Source organism: Chionomys nivalis, chromosome 4, assembly GCF_950005125.1.
Source record: "Chionomys nivalis chromosome 4, mChiNiv1.1, whole genome shotgun sequence".
NCBI lineage: Eukaryota > Metazoa > Chordata > Mammalia > Rodentia > Cricetidae > Chionomys > Chionomys nivalis.
Genome location: NC_080089.1, coordinates 26,238,722 through 26,262,391, shown reverse-complemented (window position 1 = coordinate 26,262,391; position 23,670 = coordinate 26,238,722). Strand labels below are relative to the sequence as shown.

General features: G+C 45.6%; 1 protein-coding gene across 1 annotated transcript in view; it reads left to right on the top strand.

Moving 5' to 3' along the window:
• Positions 1–23,670, top strand: part of LOC130872530 (beta-galactosidase-1-like protein 2) — a 42,782-nt gene that overhangs the window by 12,315 nt on the left and 6,797 nt on the right. Inside the window, exons 3-10 of the mRNA XM_057766601.1 lie at positions 843–911; positions 1,515–1,610; positions 3,741–3,849; positions 10,803–10,895; positions 13,828–13,909; positions 19,252–19,322; positions 22,242–22,326; positions 23,476–23,613. Coding sequence (XP_057622584.1) covers positions 843–911; positions 1,515–1,610; positions 3,741–3,849; positions 10,803–10,895; positions 13,828–13,909; positions 19,252–19,322; positions 22,242–22,326; positions 23,476–23,613 — 743 coding nt within the window. The remainder of the gene's footprint in view (positions 1–842; positions 912–1,514; positions 1,611–3,740; positions 3,850–10,802; positions 10,896–13,827; positions 13,910–19,251; positions 19,323–22,241; positions 22,327–23,475; positions 23,614–23,670) is intronic.

Sequence of the window (23,670 nt, the reverse complement as noted above, 5' to 3'; positions counted from 1 at the left end):
TTTCCACAAGCAACTGCTGCTTCCCAAGTTTTAGGGTCCCAAAATGCTGACACCAGTTCAGCATCTGTTTTCTGGAAAGACCTTTGGATTGTTGCGACTGTCTTCCCTGCACCTAGCCTGATGAATGTTCAGTGGTAGACACAAGATGAAATGTAGGTTAGGAAAACCAGCTAAAAAGTAGGTTTAGGGGCTGGAGGAGGTGGCTGAGCAGTTAAGAGTGATGGGAGTTCTCAGCGTTCATGTCAGGCACCTCACAACCTGCTTGTTCCTGCAGCTCCAGAGGCAGCGTAGGTCTCTGTGGAGCCTGCACTTACCTACACATACACCACTCTCCAGACACATGTTATTAACAATTATAAAAATAAATAAAATGCTCCTGAGGTGCTATCTCTATGAAATAAAGAGGACTGTCAGGTGGAAGTGCTGCATTATCAGGAGAAAAGCTGTGATTACTAATCAAGGACATGGACTCCCTCGCATGGCTCTTTGGCTGGCTCTGAAGACGGGTATTAAAACGACAATCACAGCACTGTTGAGAGTAATGTGTACAGCCTCATAGAGACCTATAGGTCATAGGAATACTACAGTGTGTGCTGACCTGGGGCACAGAGCCTGGCTTTTTATTCCATGGAGCTCATATGTCACTAGATCTAGGTGACTTTCTGTCCGCCTAAGGAGATGTCATCTTCTTCCTAGGACTTGAGTTTTCTGCTGTCCCCATATCTGGTCTCCAAGATTTGAAGTTATCGAATATTGTCTCCTTAGCCATCATCATGGGTGTTAGAGATAAAAATGTTCATATGAATGATTAAACTTACCTGCAATTATCTTGTCTCTTACAGCTATGTGCCCTGGAACCTCCATGAGCCAGAAAGAGGCAAATTCAACTTCTCTGGGAACCTGGACCTGGAGTATGTGGTCTTGGTGCTTCTGTGCCTGGTCCGGGATTGGAAGTTACTTGGGGTTGATGATGAGCACTCAGGATGTTGTGTCTTAGCTCTGCTTTGACTGAGACTGAATCTGGAGCCTTGTTCTTAGCATGCTTAGAAAAGTTCTGAACTTAGGGCCTAGATGCTCCCATGTTATGACTCGTTCGTCACCCAGGTACTCAGCCTATAGGCTGCAATCCTCTTTTTCACTACAGTCCAGAGAGCCAAGATCCCAGATCCCACCAGATTCTGTGTTGGGGTTCATATGCTTGGGATGGGATTGGGGCTGCTTCTGGGTTAACAAGGCTGTTGTTGGAGACAAAGCCCTGTATCCTGTCTGACAAATCCCAGTGGTCCTGATGCGAGGAGCCAGTGCATACCCAGCTTCCAGGACTTTTGAGCCCCTATCTGGTGCAGGAATCCCCTGCTATGTTGAGCTGGGGCCAAGTCTTCACCATCCCATGTTCCCTGGTTGAGAGAGAAAAGGCAGGGGAGGAACAGGAGAGGTTTAATCCCCATGTGCCTGTGACTCCTCCTGTATCCTTTCTTCTGGATGCTCAGGGCTGACTTTCTTTCCCTCCCTAGGGCCTTTATCCAGCTGGCTGCGAAGATTGGACTGTGGGTGATTTTGCGACCTGGGCCCTACATCTGTAGTGAGATTGACCTCGGGGGCTTGCCCAGGTGAGAAAGGGCAGTGCGGGTCTCCAGAGTAGCCAGAGAGAGGGGTCTGGATGCCCATTCATGAGGCTTACAGGGATTGGCTTAGTTTTGTTTTTAAGGTAGTTTTCTTCCCGTATAGCATTTCCTTCCTGGAGTGGGTGGCAGTGCCACGGGCTCTTTGGAAGAACGCTGCAGTGACTGCCCTTGTCGAGTACCCTTGGGTCTATGTGTCAGGTGGCAGCAGTGGAACGCTTATCTCTTTGGAAGTGTTTCATTCTTCTGGCCCTACTTGAGAGGCACCCAGTCAGGCTCCTTATCTGATATGGCCCTTACTGCATCATGAGGCAAACCAAACCTGCTCTGTTTCTTGATGATATTACTGTTGATTTATTAAAACCCCCAAGTGTTGCTGTAGTTTGGAGGAGTTGGTGTTGTGGTTTCTGTCCTCAATTCTCCTGAGTCCATTCTTCTAAGTGTAGTTTCCACAAAGGTCAGTGTGCTAAACATATGCTCTGGGAGTGGGGTCTGGATGGGTATCTATCACATGGACCCACATCCTTTCCTCTTCCTCAGCAAGGCTGCCTTCCTTTCCCATCAAAACAAGTTCTGTCTTAATTAGCGTTGCCATATCTGGCCACACAGCATCAATCACAGGTGGCTAGCCGCAGTCTCCACCCACCTGTGCTGTTAATTACAGGTGGCTAGCAAGCCGCCGCCCACCTGTGCTGTCCCCAGAGGAAAGAAGTAGCGTGGGGAGCTCTCTCTTCACAACACAAGTACTATGGTCAGGCTTTATCTGCTCTGTTTCCAGCAAGGCCTGCTTTTCCCTCAGGGGCACAGCTTGTCCCCTCTCCAGCATCTAGCGTCAGTCTGACCTGGCACAGTGTCCAAGACAGAGCTGTGAGCAGAGGCAGAGCTGCTTGCCCCTCTTGGCGGATTAGACACCTGTGCCACTGTCAGCATTTTCCTTGGGCTCAGCTGGAGCCGGGCACGGGAGGCCAGCGGGGTTTAACAGTCTTAAATTAGAAGCAGTAGGGACGCCCACTCTCAGATCCCCCCTCCCTTGTCATGATTGGGGGTTCCTGCCTGTTCATGAGGGTTTTCCAGGAGAGTAGGGTATCTGTGTGGTGAGAAACTAGGCCTGTTTGATAGACTGGGACGTGCAGCTCAGGCTAGGGGAGACATTTCTGCCAGCCTTTCATCACCAGCTGGCATCCCTGATACACTGCTGTCCCATTTCTGAGTTAGGGGAAGGGAGACCTCAGAGTCTTCTGGTAGAAAATGTGTTTCTCAGGACTTCCTTTGAATGGTGCTGAGTTTCTGTGGAAATCTGTGGTCGCAGATCAGGGATGGTGTCTTTTTTTTTTCTTTTCTTTATTTATTAAAGATTTTTGCCTTCTCCCCGCCACCACCTTCCATTTCCTCCCCCTCCCCCACCAAGTCCCTCTCCCTCATCATCTCTAAGAGTAATCCGGGTTCCCTGCCCTGTGGGAAGTCCAAGGACCACCCAGCTCCATCCAGGTCTAGTAAGGTGAGCATCCAAACTGCCTAGGCTCCCACAAAGCCAGTAGGTGCAGTAGGATCAAAAACCCATTGCCATTGTTCTTCTTGGCCTCCTGCTGCTGCTCGGGAGTTCTTCAGTCAGTCAGCTTAGTTCCTCTGGGACATCCTGGAAGGATGAATACTTTTGGCACTGCCTTTGTCCCTGCCTTCGGACTGGACCTGCCAACTCCCTCTTTAGCTAAGGCTGGTTTTACTTGCGATCCTCCAGCGTCAACTGAGTGCTAGGGTTCCACGAGTGCTCGACCATGCCTGTTTTGATTCTTTAGTGTAGATACTCGAAAACTAGTCCTTGCTTTTCTCATTCCAGTGGACAGTGAGCACTTCTGTAGCCATGAAATTGAACTCTAAGTTTCAAAGGCATTTGGTGTGTAGGCTGGCACAGTGGTGTGCTTGCCTCTGAACTGTGTGCGTAGCTTCCTGACTTCCTAGCCAATTGGAGGTGGTGGGGTGGTGACTAACCCTTCCCTGACCTGTTCTTCAGACTCATTCTTGAACTGTATGAAGCTGCTTCCTTCACACTGCTTACGAGCCTGCCTAAGGGAAACCGCAGACCCTGGCACTGATACTCCTTTTCTTTCCTTCTCCTAGCTGGCTCCTCCAGGACCCGAACATGAAGCTGAGAACAACATACCGTGGCTTCACTAAAGCAGTGGACCTTTATTTTGACCACCTGATGTCCAGGGTGGTGCCACTCCAGGTAAAAGAAGGAAGACTTTTCGATTCTTTCCTGCCTGCCTTCTGAATCGCAGGCAGCCCTTGGTAAACTCCCAGATGAGAATCCTGCAGTTCTTCTCCATACACCCATACATTCTGCACCACTGTGTGAGACCTGGAGGACTGTGATGCTTACGTTTTCAAAGAGTGTGCATCCTAGTGTGGTCTCATTCAGTGCTGAAATGACAGCCGGGCATGGCTACTCATATTAGTCTGTGCGGCCAGAGCTCCAGTGGGGCTTGAGTAGATAGGATGCCCTAGGAACTGAAGCATGCATGTGTCAGAGTCCCTGCAACACAGTGACTCTGTGCTGCATGGCACAGTGCGCATGGGAGGCCCAGGATAGGACAGAAGAGAGCTGTGTCAGTACAAAGCTCTAATTCATGTTTTTAAAGTACTGCCCCGTGCTACCAAAAGGTGCTGTACAATCCATACTGACCGTTCAAAACAAATATACTAAAATGAAACTTAGGGAGGAAGCATCTTAATATTTTATGCACCAATTATAAGCAATAGCAAACAGGAATGGAATTAATTAACCCAGTTGCTTTGTAAAACCACAGAGAATGATGTCCGGAAATTAGTACAGCAATAAAAAAACTGGTGTACTGAGAAAAAAAAATATTACTCTTGGGTTAATGGTTTGGAACATTCCTAATAGCATAAGTCAGAATGAACAGCCGGATGAAACAGGTTGTCAGGGAGAGTTTGAAAGTCAGATAAGCAAGGAAAAACTTTTATAAATATGCCCTGATATCACTTGAGCCACGTTTATATTTACAAACTACTGCCTATTTATAGAAAATCTTCATTGTAAATCGGATGTAACTGAGTGCCTTTTTATTTACTAAACCAGGCTTTGCTAAATATGAAAGAAGCAGGAAGCTTGGAAGTTCTTGGCCGAGGTTTTCCCAGGGAACACAGTTACTGAGATGGTCCAGCACATTTTATGGTGGGAGGAGCAGGAAGGTTGTTCTAGGAATGCATTCGAGTCATGGGAATAATGTAACCAGTCTTGTGCATGGGCACAGCACAATTGTTTCACATGATCTTTTGTTGTGTAAAATGTATGTAAAAAAAAAAAGCTGACCCTTTCAGGTATGCAGTAAATCATAATTAAATACATAAGAATCCTCCTTATCAGAGGGAACATATTCCAAGACCCTTAATGGGTGCTTGAGACCACAGATATGAATAAACCCTACATATATGGCATGTTCCTTTTTATAGATATGTACAGTGAAGTTAAATGGATCAGACACAGTAAGACATGAAGGCTAATAACATCATAAAATAGAACAATTATAGCAATATTCTGTAATAAAGTCACCAGAATCTCTAATCTTATACTATAGGGCTATTTTTTCAAGTACAGCCAGGGCTACTTGAACCTAAGTAGTGAAGTCCTGCAGTTCCTCTGAGACTGAGGTGGCCCTAAGTGACTGACAGAAAGGTTGTTTGCTGCAGGGACAGCCTGGACAAAGAGATGACTTACAGTCAGGTTGAACATGATAGGATGGCGCCAGCTCCCGTCAGATTGCTCCTCCCACTAAATTTATGGACAGCTTAAAATTTACGAATTGTTTATAGGGAACTTTCCATTTCATACTTTCATACTGTCATTTGTCATGGGTAATTGAAACCTGGAGTACAAGCCCACTGCTGTATGATGGCTAAAAAACAGCAGCTAGGGAGAAACTATTCTGTGACAGAAACAACAGCTAGGGGAGCTATGACAGCTTAAAACATTGGGAAAGCTGGAACAGTTCCCAAAGCCAGAAGTCCAATCAATCAATCAATCAATCAATCAATCAGTCAATCAATCAGTCAGTCTATCAATCAATCTCTCCCCTCCACCCTCAGTCCCTGTTGTCTCCTCTGTCTCCTCCCTCCCACCTTGGATGGCTCACCTGTGAAGGTGTGCATTCTGTCTCTAAAGTACCCTGCAGGCTGTGGTATTTTTCATAAGGACTCTAATCCACTCATGAGGGCTCCATCCTCATGATATAATCACTTTTCAGAGGGTCTGTCTCTTAATGCCATTTGAGGTTATGATTTCAGCATATAGATTTTGATTGACACAATTCAAACTTTTAACCTTCTAGCTCAGGAAAATGTGGAAACACAGGAATTGGGAAGTGGTGCAGACCATTTACAGAACTGCTACAAAAACCTTCAGGAACAGCTGAAATCACCTAGGAGGGAAATGTGGGCTTCAGGAGAGAGCAGGTAGAGTGCAAGAGCAGGAAATCCATCAGCTTCTAAAAATGAGAAAGATGAGGAATATAGGGAAGGTATCTGAACATAAAAAGTCACTTACTGCAAGCACTTGGCCACCATTACCCTAAACAGAGAGACACTCCAAGCATTTCCACTAAATCAGGAAGAAGACAAGGATGTCCACTCTTTCCATAACTCAACAAAGTACTTGAAATCTTAGCTAGAGCAATAAGACAACTGCAGGAGACCAAGGGAATACAGACGGAAAGGAAGAAGTCAAGGTATTCATGTTTGCAAACAATATGGTTATATATGTAAAAGACCCTGAGAACTTCACCAGGAAACTTCTACAGCTGATAGGCATTTTCAGTAATAGTATCTGGGTATAAAATTAATACAAAAGTCAGTAGCTTTCCTATATACAAATGAAAAACATATTGGGAAAGAAATCAGGGAAACAATATCTTTCCTAATAACCTTAGTAAATATAAAAATAAAAATTTAAGACATTGAAGAAATAAATTGGAGAAGATATTTGAAGATAGAAAAATCTGTGCTCATGAATCAGTAGGATGAATGGATGAATATAGTAAAGTACCAATGCAGTCTACAGATTCAGTGCAATCTCCACAAATTCCAACACAATTCTTTACCGAAAAAAAAAAAAACCCAAAAAACCCTGAAACTTCTTATGGAAGCAACAAAAAATCTAGGGTAGCTCAAACAATCTTGAATAATAAATGTTGGAAGTATCACTATCCCAGATTTAAAGTTGTGTTACAGAGCTCTCCTAATAAAAACAGCATGAGGGCCGGGCGGTGGTGGTGCACACCTTTAATCCCAGCACTTGGGAGGCAGAGGCAGGCGGATCTCTGTGAGTTCGAGACCAGCCTGGTCTACAAGAGCTAGTTCCAGGACAGGCTCCAAAACCACAGAGAAACCCTGTCTCAAAAAACCAAAAAAAAAAAAAAAAAAAACAGCATGAGGTTGGCATTAAAACAGACATGCCGATCAATGGAACAGAATTGAAGATCCAGAGATAATTCTACACACCTATGGATACCTGCTTTTTGCCAAAGAATCAAAAGAAAATACACACTGGAGAAAAGATGGCATCTTCAGCAGTGGTGCTGGTCAATCTGGATGGCTGCCGGTGGAAGAGTGCAAAAGATCCACATCACCCTACACATAACTCAACTCCAAATGGATCAGAGACCTCAATGTAAAACCCGATTCCTTGAATCTGATAGAAGAAATGTAGAGATTCACATGAACTCATTGGCATAGGAAAGGACTTTCTTTTTTTTGTTTTTTGTTTTATTTTTTCTTTTTATTCTTTTTTAATTAAAATTTCCACCTGTTCCCCGTTTCCCATTTCCTTCCCCCTCCTCCCACATATTGCCCCCTCCCTCCACTCCCCTCCCCCTATCCCCACTCCTCTTCTCCTCCCCCCCACTCCATTCCCCCCCTCTCGATACTGAAGAGCAGTCCAAATTCCCTGCCCTGCGGGAAGACCAAGTTCCTCCCACTTCTATCTAGGTCCAGGAAGGTGAGCATCCAAACAGGCTAAGCTCCCACAAAGCCAGTTCATGTATTAGGATCAAAACCTAGTGCCATTGTCCTTGGCTTCTCATCAGCCTTCATTGTCCGCCATGTTCAGAGAGTCCAATTTCAACCCATGCTTATTCAGTCCCAGTCCAGCTGGCCTTGGTGGGCTCCCAATAGATCAGTTCCACTGAAATTTGGGATCAACCTACCCCAAGATCCAGTAATACCACTCTTGGGAATATACCCAAAGAGATGTCCTATCATATGACAAAAGTATCTGTTCAACTATGTTCATAGCAGCATTGTTTGTAATAGCCAGAACCTGGAAACAACCTAGATGCCAGGTTGTTTGAGGAATGGATAAAGAAAGTGTGGAATATATACATATTAGAGTACTACTCAGCGGTAAAAAACAATGACTTCTCGAATTTTGCATGCAAATGGATGGAAATAGAAAACACTATTCTGAGTGAGGTATCCCAGACCCAAAAAGAGGAACATGGGATGTACTCACTCATAATTGGTTTCTAGCCATAAATAAAGGACATTGAGCATATAATTTGTGATCCTAGAGAAGCTAAATAAGAAAGTGAACCCAAAGAAAATCGTACAGTCATCCGCCTGGATAGGGGAAGTAGACAAGATTGCTGGGCAAAAACTGGGAACTTGGGGGTGAGGTGGGATGGGGGTAAGGGGAAATGGGGTGAGAAACGTGAGAAGGGGAGGATGGGAGGAGCTTGGGGGATTGGGATGGTTGGGATATAGGAAGGGTGGATACGGGAGCAGCGAAGTATATATCCTAACTAAGGGAGCTATCTTAGGGTTGGCGAGAAACTTGACTCTAGAGGGGCTCGCAGGTGTCCAGGGAGATATCCCCAGCTGGTACCTTGGGCAAGTGAGGAGAGGGAACCTGAAATGACCCTATCCTATACTGATGAATATCTTACATATCACCTTAGAACCTTCATCTGGCGATGGATCAAGATAGAGACAGAGACTCAATTTGGAGCAACGGTCTGAGCTCTTAAGGTCCAAATGAGGAGCAGAAGGAGGGAGAACATGAGCAAGGAAGTCAGGACCACGAGGGGTGCACCCACCCACTGTGACAGTGGAAAGGACTTTCTTAATGGAACCTATAGCATTTGGGTCAATTAATAAACGGGTCCTCATGAAGCTAAAAAGCTTCTGTACAGCAAAGGACATCATCATCTGGCAGCCTACAGAATGGGAAGATGTCTTTATCAATTATACATCTGGCAGTGGTGGTTGATGACTCAGAAACTGTGTCAGCATGCACAAAACCTGTACAAGTTCAAGCCAGACACAATCCCAGCATGGGGAAGGGGAAGTGAACAGAGTTTATCTCTAACCAAGAAGCTATTTGGCATTGCCAGAAGAGGGAAAGTCAGTTTTCTCCAATGAAGTGACACTGGGTATATCAACCACACCCCAGGGCAGGCAACAACTTAGGAATAGGTGGACAATACAATACAAAATACATTGTATGTTTTTGTCTTTTTTGTTTGCTTGTTTTACTTTGGCATTTTTGTCTTTGTTTTGATTTTCTTTTATCATCAAGTGAGAGAAAGAAAATGGAGTTGGATGGGTCTGGAAGTAGGGAAGATCTAGGAGGAGTCGGGGGAGGGGAAAGAATATCATCCAAATACATTATGTGAAGAAAACGTAAAAATCCAATTAATATTAAAATTAATTTCCATAGACAATGTCATCATGCCTTATCACATGACTTTGATAATTGGCTTTTTAAATTTAAAAATTTCCTCTAATTTGAGGGATTTTCAACTATTCAACTGTTCTTTCTTCTGCTGCTGTTCCTCCCTCCATTCTTCCTCCTCCTCCTCCTCCTTCTTCTCCTCCTTCTCCTTCATCTTCTTTTGTTTTTGTTTTGACAAGGTCTTGCTGTGTAGCCCAAGCTGACATCAAATTCACTATACATACAAGCTGGTCTTGGACTTCCAATCCTTTTCAGCCTCCCAAGTGCTGGGATAACAGGTTCATGCCCTCATGCCTGGTCAGCCATTATTTCTTCAAATACACTGTTGATATAGTTCCTTTTTCAATTTAAATTTTTATTCTTTGAAAATTTGTTGCATGAGTACTATATTTACTCCATTTCTACCCTGTCTCTCTCTCCCTCCAACTTTTTCCATGTCCCTCCCCCTCCCACTTTAATTTTTGACCTCGTCTTTATACATATATACATATCTATGTATATACATACATATGTATGCTTCTGCTGAGTTCATTTAGTGTTGCTTGTATATTTGCTTATTTAGTGCTGACCACTTGTTGGATAATCCATGGGGGGCTTGTTTCTAGAGAAGACTGACTCTTCCTCTCTAATTTGGCATTAATTGCCTATAGCTCTTCATCTAGGGGTAGGGCATCTCTTTTTCCTCCTCCTCTTCTTCTCTCTCCTCCTCCTCCATTTCAAAGAATATGTGTATTGGTCTGATTAATGGTGTCCCCTAAGTTCATTTGGCCCTCTTCATATTTTTTCATTCATTTTTCTTTTCTTTCCCTAAGGTAGATAACTTCAAATAATCATTTCAACTTCATTTATTGTTTACTTTGTCTAGTAAATCTTCTCTCTGTGTGTGTACACACTTTTTAGGTTTTTCTGAAGTTTTCCATTTATTTATTCTTTTACAATTTCATATATGAAACATTTATGACACATATGTATATGTTCTTTGATCAAAACCTCCTTTTTCCCCCTTTTTCTGGTTTTTGGTTCTTAGCATCCAACCTAGGGTGTAGCACATGCTAGCAAAGTGTTCTTCCACAGGATTATGTTCCTTATGCCCATGTTTCCTTGTGTGTGTGTATGTATGTGTGTGTGCCTCAAGGCCTTTTGGTTGAACATTAGACATTGAAAAAACAATTCTCTTTCCTTGTCTCTGCAGATGGTCAAGGAAAACCTTCACTAACTAATGGCATTTTGAACTTAGAAAATCAGCCCAGAATGTAGATACATAGTCTCTTATATTACCTGGATATATACATAGTCTCTTATATTACCTGGATATATGTTCTATCCATGCCCAAACCCTGATTTCCTTTGCATGTTATTGTGATGGATTTAAATTTAGATATTATGGTTCCCATAACCCATTTAACTTTTAATTGTTTATCTCTTTGCTCTAGTATAAGTACGGGGGACCCATCATTGCTGTGCAAGTGGAGAATGAATATGGTTCCTATAACAAAGACCGTGCATACATGCCTTACATCAAGAAGGTAAGGGCCATTTAATTCATTTCTTCATGCTCCTTCCCTGAAATATATTACAGACTGTGACATGTTGCCCTAACACTTTGCTGAAATTAATATACCATGCCTCCAGCACCACCTTATTAATTAGTGAATTTTTTCCAGCATTCATTTCTACAGAGTTATCACTTATTTACCCTTTGTTGATTGAGTTTAGTGTGATATGTTTAGGGCTCATATAGTATTGTTTGTTGTTTTGCTCTTATGGCTTTTTTGAAAGACCTGCCACCCAGCTCCCAAATAAATCACACATAGAGCCTTATTCTTAGTCATGAACGCCTGGCTTTAGCTTGGGTTATTTCTTGCCAGCTTTTCCTGACTTAAATTATTCCTACTACCTTTGCCAATAGACTTTTATCTTTCTATATTTCTGTATAACTTTCTTTACTTCTTTCTCTGTGGCTTGCTGTGTAGTTGGATGGCTGTCCTCTGCTGTCCCCCTCTCCTTGTTCTTGCTCCTAGTTCTCTCATTCTAGGTTCTTGGCTCTCCTTCTATTTATACTCTTTGCCTGCTATCCCCACCTATCCTTGTTCCTGTCTCGCTATTGGTCGTTCATCTGTTTATTAGAACCATCAGGTGTTTTAGACAGGCATAGGAACACAGCTTCACAGAGCAGTGTAAACTACAGTCACATACCTGAAAATACTATTTCCCAAAATTATAGTGTCCCAGGGGCTAAGAATAAAGGAATTTCCTTAATTAAGGGGAGGTGACGAAAGCTTTGTGGAGTGTCTCCCTCATCCTAGCATAAAGCCAGATAGGTGGTTGTATATGGATTTTATTGAGGAAATGTAAAGTCCCTGACTACCTATATGCCATGCTCACCCTGAGGACCTCTGGGACAGTGCTCAGGCGTCTGATTCTAGAATGACAGGGCGGGTGAGAACTGCCAGTTCACATGGCATGCCAGAGAAGGATGGCAGGGTGACAGCAAAGAGAGGTCTGACATCCAGATCCGGTTTCTCTCCCTTGGTTGCCGAGGCTTTGAACGAATGCCTCAGTTTTCCTAAGTTACCTTTTATCTTTTACAAAGTGAGGTTAAAAAGAGCGCCTGCCTCTTTCGTGTTATGTGATGTCAAGTGACCTGGTACACAGGAAGTTGTCAATAAGCAACTTGGATAGCATCGTTAGCATTTCTTTCAGTGCACTCTGGAGGGCTGGCCATGATGTGAGCTCTCTGGGTCTGGCCGACTAAATGCCGATGGTGTGGGCACTCTACCCCCAGCTTCATTTACTGTCTAGAAATCACTTCTCCAGACTGGAGACTGATGCCCACATGCTGCAGAGTCTAGTCTCTGACTTCATGCCTCTTCCTTCTTACTTGAGGAGAGCTCTTAGTGGATACAGGCTGTCTAGGAAGGGTGGGATTGCTCAAGCTGGAAAGGAGCAAGGGAAGCACTGTGCATATTCTGGACAGAGCACACATCTAGCTTCCTTGTCCTGGGTTACCTGGAAAAAAGCCTGTTCTGGGCACAGACTCCAGAGTCTCTCTTACTCTGGTACTTTGTCAGTCTCCCCAGAGCATTGTCCATCTCCAGCAGTTGTTTACCAGTGATGCAAGCCCCAAGTTGTTTACCAGCCCCAAGGAGCATCAGGAGGCGAGAGTAGCTCCTTAGGGGACCTTGTCTGTACAGTCATACTTCCCTGATGCCCAGAGCTCCACCTGCTTAAGGCTCTTGGGAGGATTCTCCTCTGAACTGCATGTAACTCCTCCTGGGGGTGTTGGCGAGATGTGCATCCCACTGGCATTGAATGACCTTGGCCATGATCCCCTCAACCTTCTGAGTTCTACTCGTATCATTTACAAAATGGGCACAAGAGTGCCTTTTCCTAAGGCTTCTGAGTGTGGGAGCTCTGTGCTTGGCAGTAGACTGATACTTGGGAAATAGTAACTGGCCTTTAAAGGGTAAGGTTGGGAAATTAATACCTGTAAAATTAAGGGTGTAGAAAATGAAGTGTTCTGTGTCAGTGAGAAACTAGTTGGTACTTGAAGAAGGTTGGTCCTGGGCTTTTAATAGACATTTCGCCAGTATTTCTCATGGCTTAAATGTTCCAGCCCCTGTCATCCTGAGAGTTGGAGCCCCTTCTACTCTGTCTTTATAGCACATGGGTCTGGCATTAGGGTTAGATGCTACCCCTCTGTCTCTATAAGAATGCAGCAGGGGAAATAATCATCTTTGAGGACTGTTTGAGTGTGTGGGTGGACACATTCTGAGTTCAGCCCCGCCTCTCACATGACCGCTGTAACTGATCATACTTCCTTCAGCCCTTCTGACACTGTCTGTACTGTTCAGATGTTGGCTATGAAGAGCGCAGGAGACAAAGTGCTTAACGCGATGCCTAATGTTCTGACGTCAGCAGCTACTTTGTCCCCCAAGGACAGTTTCATTTATGCCATCCAAGGATTGCTTCAAGTTCTGCTGAGCGTGGGCAGTATTTGATGGCCATGCCAGGAGGTATGGCTGGGTCATCATTGCCCCTGCCACTGACCAAGCTCACATAGGCTCAGAGTGGAGAAGAGACAGGCTTCTTGTTTATGGTGTGGATGAAGGGGGAAGAATAGTGCTCCACTGGCGACCTCCGCAGGTACTTTCCATGTGATAGCATGGCATCTAGCCCCAGAGAGCCAGCCTCTGAGTAAGCTTATGTGTGTCCCCAAACTGAGCAGACCTTCAGGAGCAATGGAGGCCTGCCAGAGCTCAGCAGCCCTGCCCTTGCCACACTCAGAAACCAAACACTTATTGGAACTTCGCTGAATATTGTAGGCATAGACGACATGCAGAGATGCACTTTGCTAGATTTCTCTCTTTCTGTGGACTAACTCAACTTCAGCAGTGACCTTGTAGGAGCTCTGAGAGATGAGGACTGAGTTTAACTTGCCTTTTATCCCCGAAACAGGCCTTGGAAGACCGTGGCATTATAGAGATGCTCCTGACCTCAGACAACAAAGACGGCCTGCAAAAGGGAGTGGTTGATGGAGGTACCTGAAGGAGGCTGCCTGCCTGACTCTTCTGCACAGTCCTCTGGGCGTAGCCTGAGATAAAAGCTGGAGTTGCCCTGGTGCCTGTGGTGCACAGGGCTTAGTTCTCTGGGCTGCAGGGCCATCAGGCTCCACAGCAACTCCCATTGTCCCTTCCTCTTCTTTTTAGCAAGTGCCTTACCATAGATCTTCCAGATACCCAAGTACTTGGCCGGCTATATCCGGCATTGTTCTTGCTAAGCACATGGGGAGCTCAGCGTGCTACAGGTGGCTGCCCCCATTGGCAGGTTTCCTTTTATCAGAAAACTGCAGCTCCATTTCCCCGCAATCACATCAAATCTTGCAGTTATTCTCAGCCCTTTCCTGCCCGACACAGCAGCTGCTGGTGCCTTCTTTTATCTGTACTTTTCTCCTCAGATGTGTTTTGCCACCTCGGCTGTTGCCGCCCTTCCCACCTGCAATGCTGCAGTCCTTCACCGATCCCCCATCAAGCTTGTCTTAATGCAGCAGTTTGTGCCCACCTTAGAGAATGCAACCCATGGGTCAGGCCTTTTAAAGTGCACACCCAGGGAAGCGAAGGCAGGAGGGTCAGGAGTTGGAGGCCATCTTGGGCTACAGAGTGAGTTCCAGGCCAGCCAAGACTACATATATCTCTAGACTCCATATTCTCTAACAGATAAACTTATGACCCAGTTCATCCTGCCTTACCTCTTGAGCTCCAAGTGCTCCATAGAGGAGAAAGAGAAGCATGTACTCCAAGAATGGCCGCATGGGCTGCCCACACAGCAACCCCTGAACATCCCCCCTATCTTCCCTCTCACGGCCTTTCTCCACTGCCTGTACCCACAGCCCCGACATGACCCTGATTGCATCCCAGCAGCACACCTCACAGTCTCTACACGCACATGACCAGCCAAGCTGCTCTCCAGTGTGTATGTTCTTTCCCCGTCTGTTCTACCCTCCTGGCTCTGGTCTGTTTCTCACATACACAGAGCACCCTCAGTCCGGTGACTCTGCACACCTTCTGGGAATCTGCATGACTTGCTTCCCTGGCAGTCTTTGCAATGAGGTTTTCTCTGAGCACCCTGTTAGACCGTGCACCCCATTCACAAGGCTCAGCCCACTCTGCCATTTTGCCTTTTAACCTTTGGAATAGCTGGCTTAACTTAGTTCTCTATCTCCCAGCAGCAGTGAGCTCTGTGACCTGGGCTGTCTCATAGGACCTGTGCTTGAACATGTGCTCATGCATGATTCATGCTGACAGAGGCTGCGTGTAACTCCTTCTGTGGGCCCCTGTGCTGTGCAGTAGCGCCTCCTCCTGTCTGTTCTGTTTGTTTTGTATTTTCCTCTCTAGACTGACCTGTTTGTAGATGGTGACTTTTAACTTGACTTCCCTTCCACAGTACCTGGCATGTTTGTTTCTGGGAATGACTGCTGGGTAGATGGGGAGGAAAAGGCTCTTATCTACAGCAAGTACCTTGAATGAAACAGTCATGCTCTTTGGTTCTAACAAAGTCAGTAGTGGTTCCTGTTAGTTCCACAAGGTGGCACCATCCACTCATGTTTGCTAGCAAGGTCCATGTGATGGGGTTATGGGGTGCGAGACAGCCTTATAAAAGGCCTTTGAAGGCACCGTCTCCATTCCCACCCATCCTCCCCTGCAAGCTCCCACCCTTGGGCAGCAGAGATCATTGCTGACTGAAATGATTAGTTTTAATTTAAAAAGTTAAAGCATACATTCTTATGGCCTGTAAGTAAAATAATAATAATTTTAAAAACTTATCAAGAAATACACCTTCCTCCTCATCTCATTCCCCAGAAACAATCATTTGAAAAAAAAAAAATTGTACCTTTTACTTTCGACTTTCACCTTGCCTTCCTGCTTCTATACAACCCACACATGAAACTCTATATCTATTAACTTAGCATTCTGAAGCTGTCCTGTTTCTGTGGATGGCTGGGCTTTCCTTGGTCTCACACACCTTCCCTTTCTCATTGGTGCAGTTACAGGGCTGATATGCATCTTCGCTGCAGGTCTGCTGGTGGACTTCCCTGCTTTGCAGTGTGGGAGGCTGCAGGTCTGCTGGTGGGCTTCCCTGCTCTGTAGCGTGGGAAGCTGCAGGTCTCTGATGGTGGGCTTCCCTGCTCTGTAGCGTGGGAAGCTGCAGGTCTCTGATGGTGGGCTTCCCTGCTCTGTAGCGTGGGAAGCTGCAGGTCTCTGATGGTGGGCTTCCCTGCTTTGCAGCGTGGGAAGTTGCAGGTCTCTGATGGTGGGCTTCCCTGCTTTGCAGCGTGGGAAGCTGCAGGTCTCTGATGGTGGGCTTCCCTGCTTTGCAGTGTGGGAGGCTGCAGGTCTCTGATGGTGGGCTTCCCTACTTTGCAGCGTGGGAAGCTGCAGGTCTCTGATGGTGGGCTTCCCTGCTCTGTAGTGTGGGAAGCTGCAGGTCTGATGGTGGGCTTCCCTGCTTTGCAGCGTGGGAAGCTGCAGGTCTCTGATGGTGGGCTTCCCTGCTCTGTAGCGTGGGAAGCTGCAGGTCTCTGATGGTGGGCTTCCCTGCTTTGCAGCGTGGGAAGCTGCAGGTCTCTGATGGTGGGCTTCCCTGCTCTGTAGCGTGGGAAGCTGCAGGTCTCTGATGGTGGGCTTCCCTGTTTTGCAGCATGGGAAGCTGCAGGTCTCTGATGGTGGGCTTCCCTGCTTTGCAGCGTGGGAAACTGCAGGTCTCTGCTGGTGGGCTTCCCTGCTCTGTAGCGTGGGAAGCTGCAGGTCTCTGCTGGTGGGCTTCCCTGCTCTGTAGCGTGGGAAGCTGCAGGTCTCTGCTGGTGGGCTTCCCTGCTCTGTAGCGTGGGAAGCTGCAGGTCTCTGATGGTGGGCTTCCCTGCTCTGTAGCGTGGGAAGCTGCAGGTCTCTGATGGTGGGCTTCCCTGCTCTGTAGCGTGGGAAGCTGCAGGTCTCTGCTGGTGGGCTTCCCTGCTCTGTAGCGTGGGAAGCTGCAGGTCTCTGATGGTGGGCTTCCCTGCTCTGCAGTGTGGGAATCAGGTGGCTAGTCAGAGTGCTTAGGTCTCACCTTTAGTGGAGTCACCATGCCATTTGCTTTTTCTTCCTCTCCTTCCTTCCCTGCTCTCTCTCTCTCTCTCTCTCTCTCTCTCTCTCTCTCTCTCTCTCTCTCTCTCTCTCTCTCCCTCCCTCCCTTCCTCCCTCTCTCTCATTCTCTGTTGTGGGAGACTGCTTTTGTTCCAGGTAGCCCAGACCTGAAATAATCACACAGAAACTATATTATTTGCAATACTGTTTAGCCAATAGCTTAAGTGTATTTCTAACTAGCTCTTACAGCGTAGATTAACCCTTTTCTATTATTTTTTATTTTACCACGAGGCTCGTGGTTTACTAGCAAGGTTCCAGCTGGTGTCTGGCCTCTGTCTCCTGCTGAGGCTACATGGCTTTCTCTCTGACTCCGCCTACTCTCTCCTCCTCTATCTGCTTGGAATTCTTGCTTTTCCCTATTCTGTGCTGCAATAGGCCCCAAACAGATTCTTTATTAACTAATGGTATTCATAGCATACAAAGGGGAAGCCCACATTCCTCTCCTCCCCATCACACATACAGTTCAGGCTGTCCTGAAGCTCATGATCCTTTTGCTGTGGCCTCCTGGGTGGGATTACAAGCATTTACTGCATGCACATGGGGGCTCATCTTGACTTTTGTCCCCAACCCTGTCACTCCCCCATCTCTCCTAGTGAATGTCTTCACAGAGACCTTCCTAGCTCCTATTCTATGCCTCCTTTGTTTGTAAACATTTTATTTGTTCCTTTCATTAGTTTTTGTGCCCTGACTTTCTGTTAGGATTGTACCCAGTTTTTGAGGAGAGAGAGATGAAGCTCTCAAGATGGGTAAAGGAAGTGAGCATTTTTCCTGTGGGGGTAAGGGTGCCATGGGGACTGTCACATCAGGAACCTCAAATATCAGTGTCTAGAGCTACTATAGAAACCGTCTCTGGTTCTTGCACAGATATTTGAGGAACAAATGTGAGGGATGCTTAGGACCCCCTTGCTCAGGAATCCCCTTCAGTTCTCCCTTCTACTCCTCACTCCATGCTCCCAGGGGATTGCTTCCTGAGAGTATGTCAGCCCCACTGAAGGGATGGACACTGGAGCAAAGGAGGCTAAACAGCAGGGCTGAGAGGATGCCTGTGGATGGAGAGGGTCCTCTTCATGGTGCTCATAGTGGAGGAAGGACTTAAGGGATCTGGTGGATAGAAACAAACCCACCCTCCTAGGCCCCTCCACGGTTTTCACTTTCCCAGGCTTCCTTGGCACCTTGTGCTCACATCCCTTCTGCATTTGCTCCCTGCAACCACTTTCTATCCCTGTCTTGAATGTGATGGTGTGTCACATGACCTGGCTGTGTGTGTGTGTTCAGCTAGCCCTGTGCATTGGGTTGACTTTGAGATTTTAAACAGGCTTCCCGAAAGGAATGGTTAGCTTTAGACAGGGAGAGTTCTAGTTGGGCATCTTCCCCTGTGGGTTGCTAGAAGACAGTGACATCACAGGATAATGTCTTGGTGTGAAGGGTTCTGAGTTTGCAGCCCTGTTCTGCTGGTCACAAATCGTGGACCACGAGGGAGGTTTCTGTACCTTCACAGCCTTAGCTTTGTTTTCTTTGCTGGTTACCATGGCCTGATCTCCTGAATGGTAACTGGAACTGGCCAGTCTTTTAGTCATTCCTGATCCCATTCATCCACAGCTGACCATTCATCTGCAGCTGACCATTCAAGTGGATTTGTAAGCAAGGGTCCTTGGAGTCAAGTTCTACAGCTGGCTGTGACTGTGGCAGGGCCATGGCCACCAGCTAGCAGTAGCATTTTTTCTTAAGTGTGCATTTCACTTATGGGAAGCTGTATACAATACTGGTTACATTTTAAAAATAAACATATCGTGGAATAGAGTAGACTGAATTCTTATCAAGAAATGAGACATGAGTCTTCAATGAGATCATTGCCCTTGGCGTACAAAGGCCTCACCATTGCACTTGGCGTGCCGTGTAGAGCTCAGGCTCTGGTTCCTACGGCAGTAGTTCAGAGAGCCTTTACTCTGCCTGCAAACATTACAGCCAGTAAAATCAGATGCTGAGTGTTATGGCCCTGTTCTGGAGTGAATGGCGAAGTTTCCGAGAACAACAATATAGGCAAGTCTCTCAGCATCATGACAGCCAGCTTCTAATGGGAGGTGGGAACAGTATTTCCACTAGGCATATTTTTTTATGCTGGTGGATTGAAGATTTGGGTAATTCAAAAAGTCTTTGTGACTTTAAGACTATGTGTTTTCTTTCTCTGTTGCCTTCCCAGTGCTGGCCACCATCAATTTGCAGTCACAACAGGAGCTGAAGGAACTGAACAGTGTTCTCTTATCTATACAGGTAGGTCTGGCCCAAGGGATGCTGGGGATCTTCTAGCTTGAGTGCAGGGATTCCACATGCCTGCACCGTTCCTGGAGTTCTGCAATGGGGGACTCTTAGCTCTCCCAGCCTCTTGTCTCATGCCACATTGCCTGGGAGGGAAGCAGCTTAGAGGCTCTGCTCTAAAGTTTTGCGGTGTAAACTGATGCCATCCAAGTGTGCTGTGCTCTGTTGAGAAGGGCGCCTTTTGAAGCTTTTGACTTTTATGGATTCTGCAAGGCACAGTCTTGCTTTGAGGGACTGAGAGTGAAAAGAAGCCTCTCTGTCCCTACCTCAACCTTCAGATCCTCATTAGCACTCAGAATGTTTCTGTTATCCATAGGACAGGAGGCCTGCTTGATTCCAAGTTGAGACGAAAGAGAGGTTTCTGGGTGTGTTTCACCTTCTTCAGATTGATGGTCACACATAGCCCCATTCCAGTTGATGTCTCTGGTTTGTGTGTCTCTCCTAAACAGACAGATGTGATTGGGGCCAAGCTGTATTCCATGTGCAGAACAGAGAGCCCATCTCAGCCTGGCTTATGGAAGGGTGTCAATGCCCCCAGCTTGCCCCAACACACTGCATATCCACCAGTGTCTTGGAGTGAAACTGCTAAGAGTGTATGGACATGGCTAGATGCCCATGGGGATCCTGAGCCAATGGGTTGGGCGTACTCGAGGTTCACTGAGTAGGTTGTTTGTTCCAGCTGTTGGCCTTTCGGAGTAGGGATGGTATCCTCAGGTACACTCATGAAGTCATAGTGACAGGTAGTACCTTCTAAGCTAAATATGTATGTATGGTGTGACTACTCCTGCAGTATAGATGGTGGCCAGGAAGGGGCAGGAAGGATCTTAGGAGGGAGGGCCAGTCTGGTCGCTAGTGGACTTCCCAGAGGGGAGGGAGAATGCAGGTACATGTTTGGGTTCAAGTGGAACTCTTTCTTCTCATTTTGTTTCTCCCAGCATGTCTTTGGTCTTTCCTCTGTAGGGGTGCCTGGTCTGTCTTCCTTCATGACTGATTATAGGGCCTCTGTCTTTAAGAGTCTGTAATCTACATGGGAAGAGAGAATCACGAGATGTCTCAAAGTGGCTAAGCAGAGTTGCAGCTGAGTGCTGCCAAGGGAAGTACAGATTCTGGAAGCTGCTTAGGACCCATTTGACCACCTGTTGTGGGACTTTGGACACATTGTTTGGCTCCTCTGTGTTTCTCTTTTTCCTTTACGTGAGTAGATATAATGAGAACCTTGACTTGAATAAGGTAATGTTTGAAAAGTACCTCACTTTACTGGTAATGGAAGGAGTGTCTGTGTTGGCCCCTAGGAAACCTGCCATGCCAGTGCCATCGGGCTGGCTGTCCTATCAGCAGAATGGCAATGCTGAAGTACTTTCTTGTATAGTCCATGACATCTGCTGTTGCTTAAATAAAGGGCTTTGTCTAAAGGGTTTCATTTAATGGACACCAGAGACCCCAGTACTGGTTAACTCTGGGGTGTTCATTAGTCCTTGTGTGTATGCCCAGCGAGGAAGGTGATTTGTGCTAGAGATTTTTTGAGTACTTCCTATATACCACAGGTTTATACACATCATTTGATCCAATTCTCCCAGTGAGCCTAGGTGCCAGGTACTGTTACTGCTGCTGCTATTCGTGGTCAAGGAAGGAGACAGAAAATGGATAAGGCACCCAGAAGACAGTCAGCTTAGGGTTGGTCGCACCACATTCTGCAATGAGACAGCTTAGTCCATTCTGTGCATTCACTCCTTCCCTGCACCAGAGAAGGCCATAAGCAAACAAATCCACAGTTGGCACTAAAGGTTGCTAGAATTTAGGACTTCGGCTGCTTTTCCCTTTGGGGTGACTGAAATGTATGCATAGTATGGCATATCATGGGATGTAGACAGTTTGTAAAGAAAAACAAAGCTACTCCTTGCTAAAAACACAAACCTGTGGCTATGCTGGATTTTACTCAGGGACAAGTGGTGCCTTCTATACTATGGACTATTAAGTATACCCCATCTCTCAGGAACATGTTCTATTCCTTTTTATGCAGTTTCAAATGTCAGGCCAGCCCATGAGAGAGGATACTTAATCAGCTGTCACTGAATAAATGAGGAATGCTTCCTGGCCCAGAGCATAAAATCTTAGCAAATGAGTCTTTTACACCTGCCTAGGTGTTTTCAGCTTTTGCAAACGTGATGGAACCAATCATAGTCCCCAGATGGTCTCTGTATGCTTGGAGAAAGCAGATGTCACTTCAGTGTTCTGAAGTAACAATTAAGACTTGATCAATATCCTAGGGGAGGTATGGACCCAGAGTGTAGCTATAGAGCTTGCACCATGAGTAGCAGCTCTGTCAAGATCTGATGCTCTGGTTTAGTTCTATAAACTGTTGTTTAAATCAGAATTGAAAGAAGACCCATCCTGAAGCCTGCTAACTTCCAGATACAAGGAAGCAGTAATTTTGGCTTGTCTGCATCCACAGTGTGGCTTTCAAATGTACTCATCCAGAATAGGACATTCTTCTTCCCTGGTAGAAGGTAGGCAAATGTTGTCTTGAGCCATAATGAAATCCAACCAATGTTGGAAAGGGCATCTAAGGTAGTTGGCAAACTCTGATGAAGTCTAAGTTTGAGCATAGACTTGCGTCTTCTTGCTAGCACCCATCATGCCCTCCCAAAAGCACATTAAACATCAACTCTGGTAGCCACTTGTACATTATACCAGCAGGTGGTGAGGCCACGCGTGGTGAGTGAATGATCTTCATCTGTGCTGTGCACCTACAAGTCTCTCAGGCAAGGGGTAGATGGCCAGGGAGGACAAAGGTACTGGGGTTCCTTCCAAGAAGGGTGCCCCTGTCTCTCTTTGGACTAGCCAATCTTCCTAATTCTCATTTTATGGTACCAGGGGATTCAACCAAAGATGGTGATGGAGTACTGGACAGGGTGGTTTGACTCATGGGGTGGCTCCCACAATATCTTGGATTCCTCTGGTGAGTGCTTTATTTTGCCTATGTCTAGTATGTGTGTTGACCCTGAGCAAGAGTGTTTTCCATTCCTTGGCATTGTGTATGGAGTTGGAGGATGCTGGGATCATGGGATCATTTTTGTTCATACTCAGCTTTTGGTATTTCAGAGTCTTGACTTGAAATAACAGTAGGACTTTCATCATTGCTTTTCTGTATTTTTGTGATTAGAAAAGTAGTATACTTATTACAAATATCTAAGAACTGTATGAAAGTTTAAAGAAGAAATAAAAGTCTTGAGTACATACCAAGCATTTTGATGTATTTAACAAAATAGGCAGCCCACAGTGTTTCTCCAGACAGAGCTAGAGACAGATTGATCAGATCTTCACACCCATCCACACCCAGTCACCCACACACGCACACCATCCTATACTGCTGAATGTAGGAATACTTGGGGTAATTGGACATCACTCTCTTAAAGAATTTAAAGAGACCTGTTGTGTTGATGACTAAACCACCATTTAGTGACCCAGTTCCTTACTGATGGTTGCTTAGTTTTGGGACTCATTAATTGAATACTACTTAAGTGAGCATCCTTGAACATCTAGTTTTGTATAGTTTGTCTATATTTCCATATGAAAACTGCTACATCAGTGCAGTTTTAATATATGTATTTACCATAAATACATATAGTATTTATAGTATTCATAAAGTAGCCTACAGGTCATTATTAAATGAAAGTACTCATTTCCTGCAGATATATCAGTACTGAGTATTAAAATGGTTTTTTAAAAAATTTTCCAGTTCACTAGGTCAGTATTGAGTTTGCATTTACTGTATATATATAACACAAATATCTATTAATTGACCTTTTATTTTGTTGTTGGATACTCTCTTTGCATATCCTTGGCTCATTTCCTAGTTAAGAGAGGACTTAGGGACATAGTCAGGATTATTGTGTAATGGGGACCCATTGTTTTTGCATTTCCTTGGGGCAGAGTAGCCACTGGGTAACATTCCGGCTTGTAGTGTAGAAACAGCCTACTGGCTACTTATTGTCCATGGAAAACTGAATGACTCAGTGATGAAATGGACCTGGAGGGAATTGGGATGTGGGACTTTCCTTGTGCTCTGACCCATTCTAAACATCCCTCCCTCTTGTTCTTTTTGAAGAGGTCTTGCAAACAGTGTCTGCTATCATCAAAGCCGGCTCCTCTATCAACTTGTACATGTTCCACGGAGGCACAAATTTTGGCTTCATAAATGGAGCCATGCATTTTAATGACTACAAGGCTGATGTCACCAGCTATGGCAAGTATCCCACCTGGTTCTTCCTGTTCCTCCCCAGTGTTTATAGGATTGACGCTT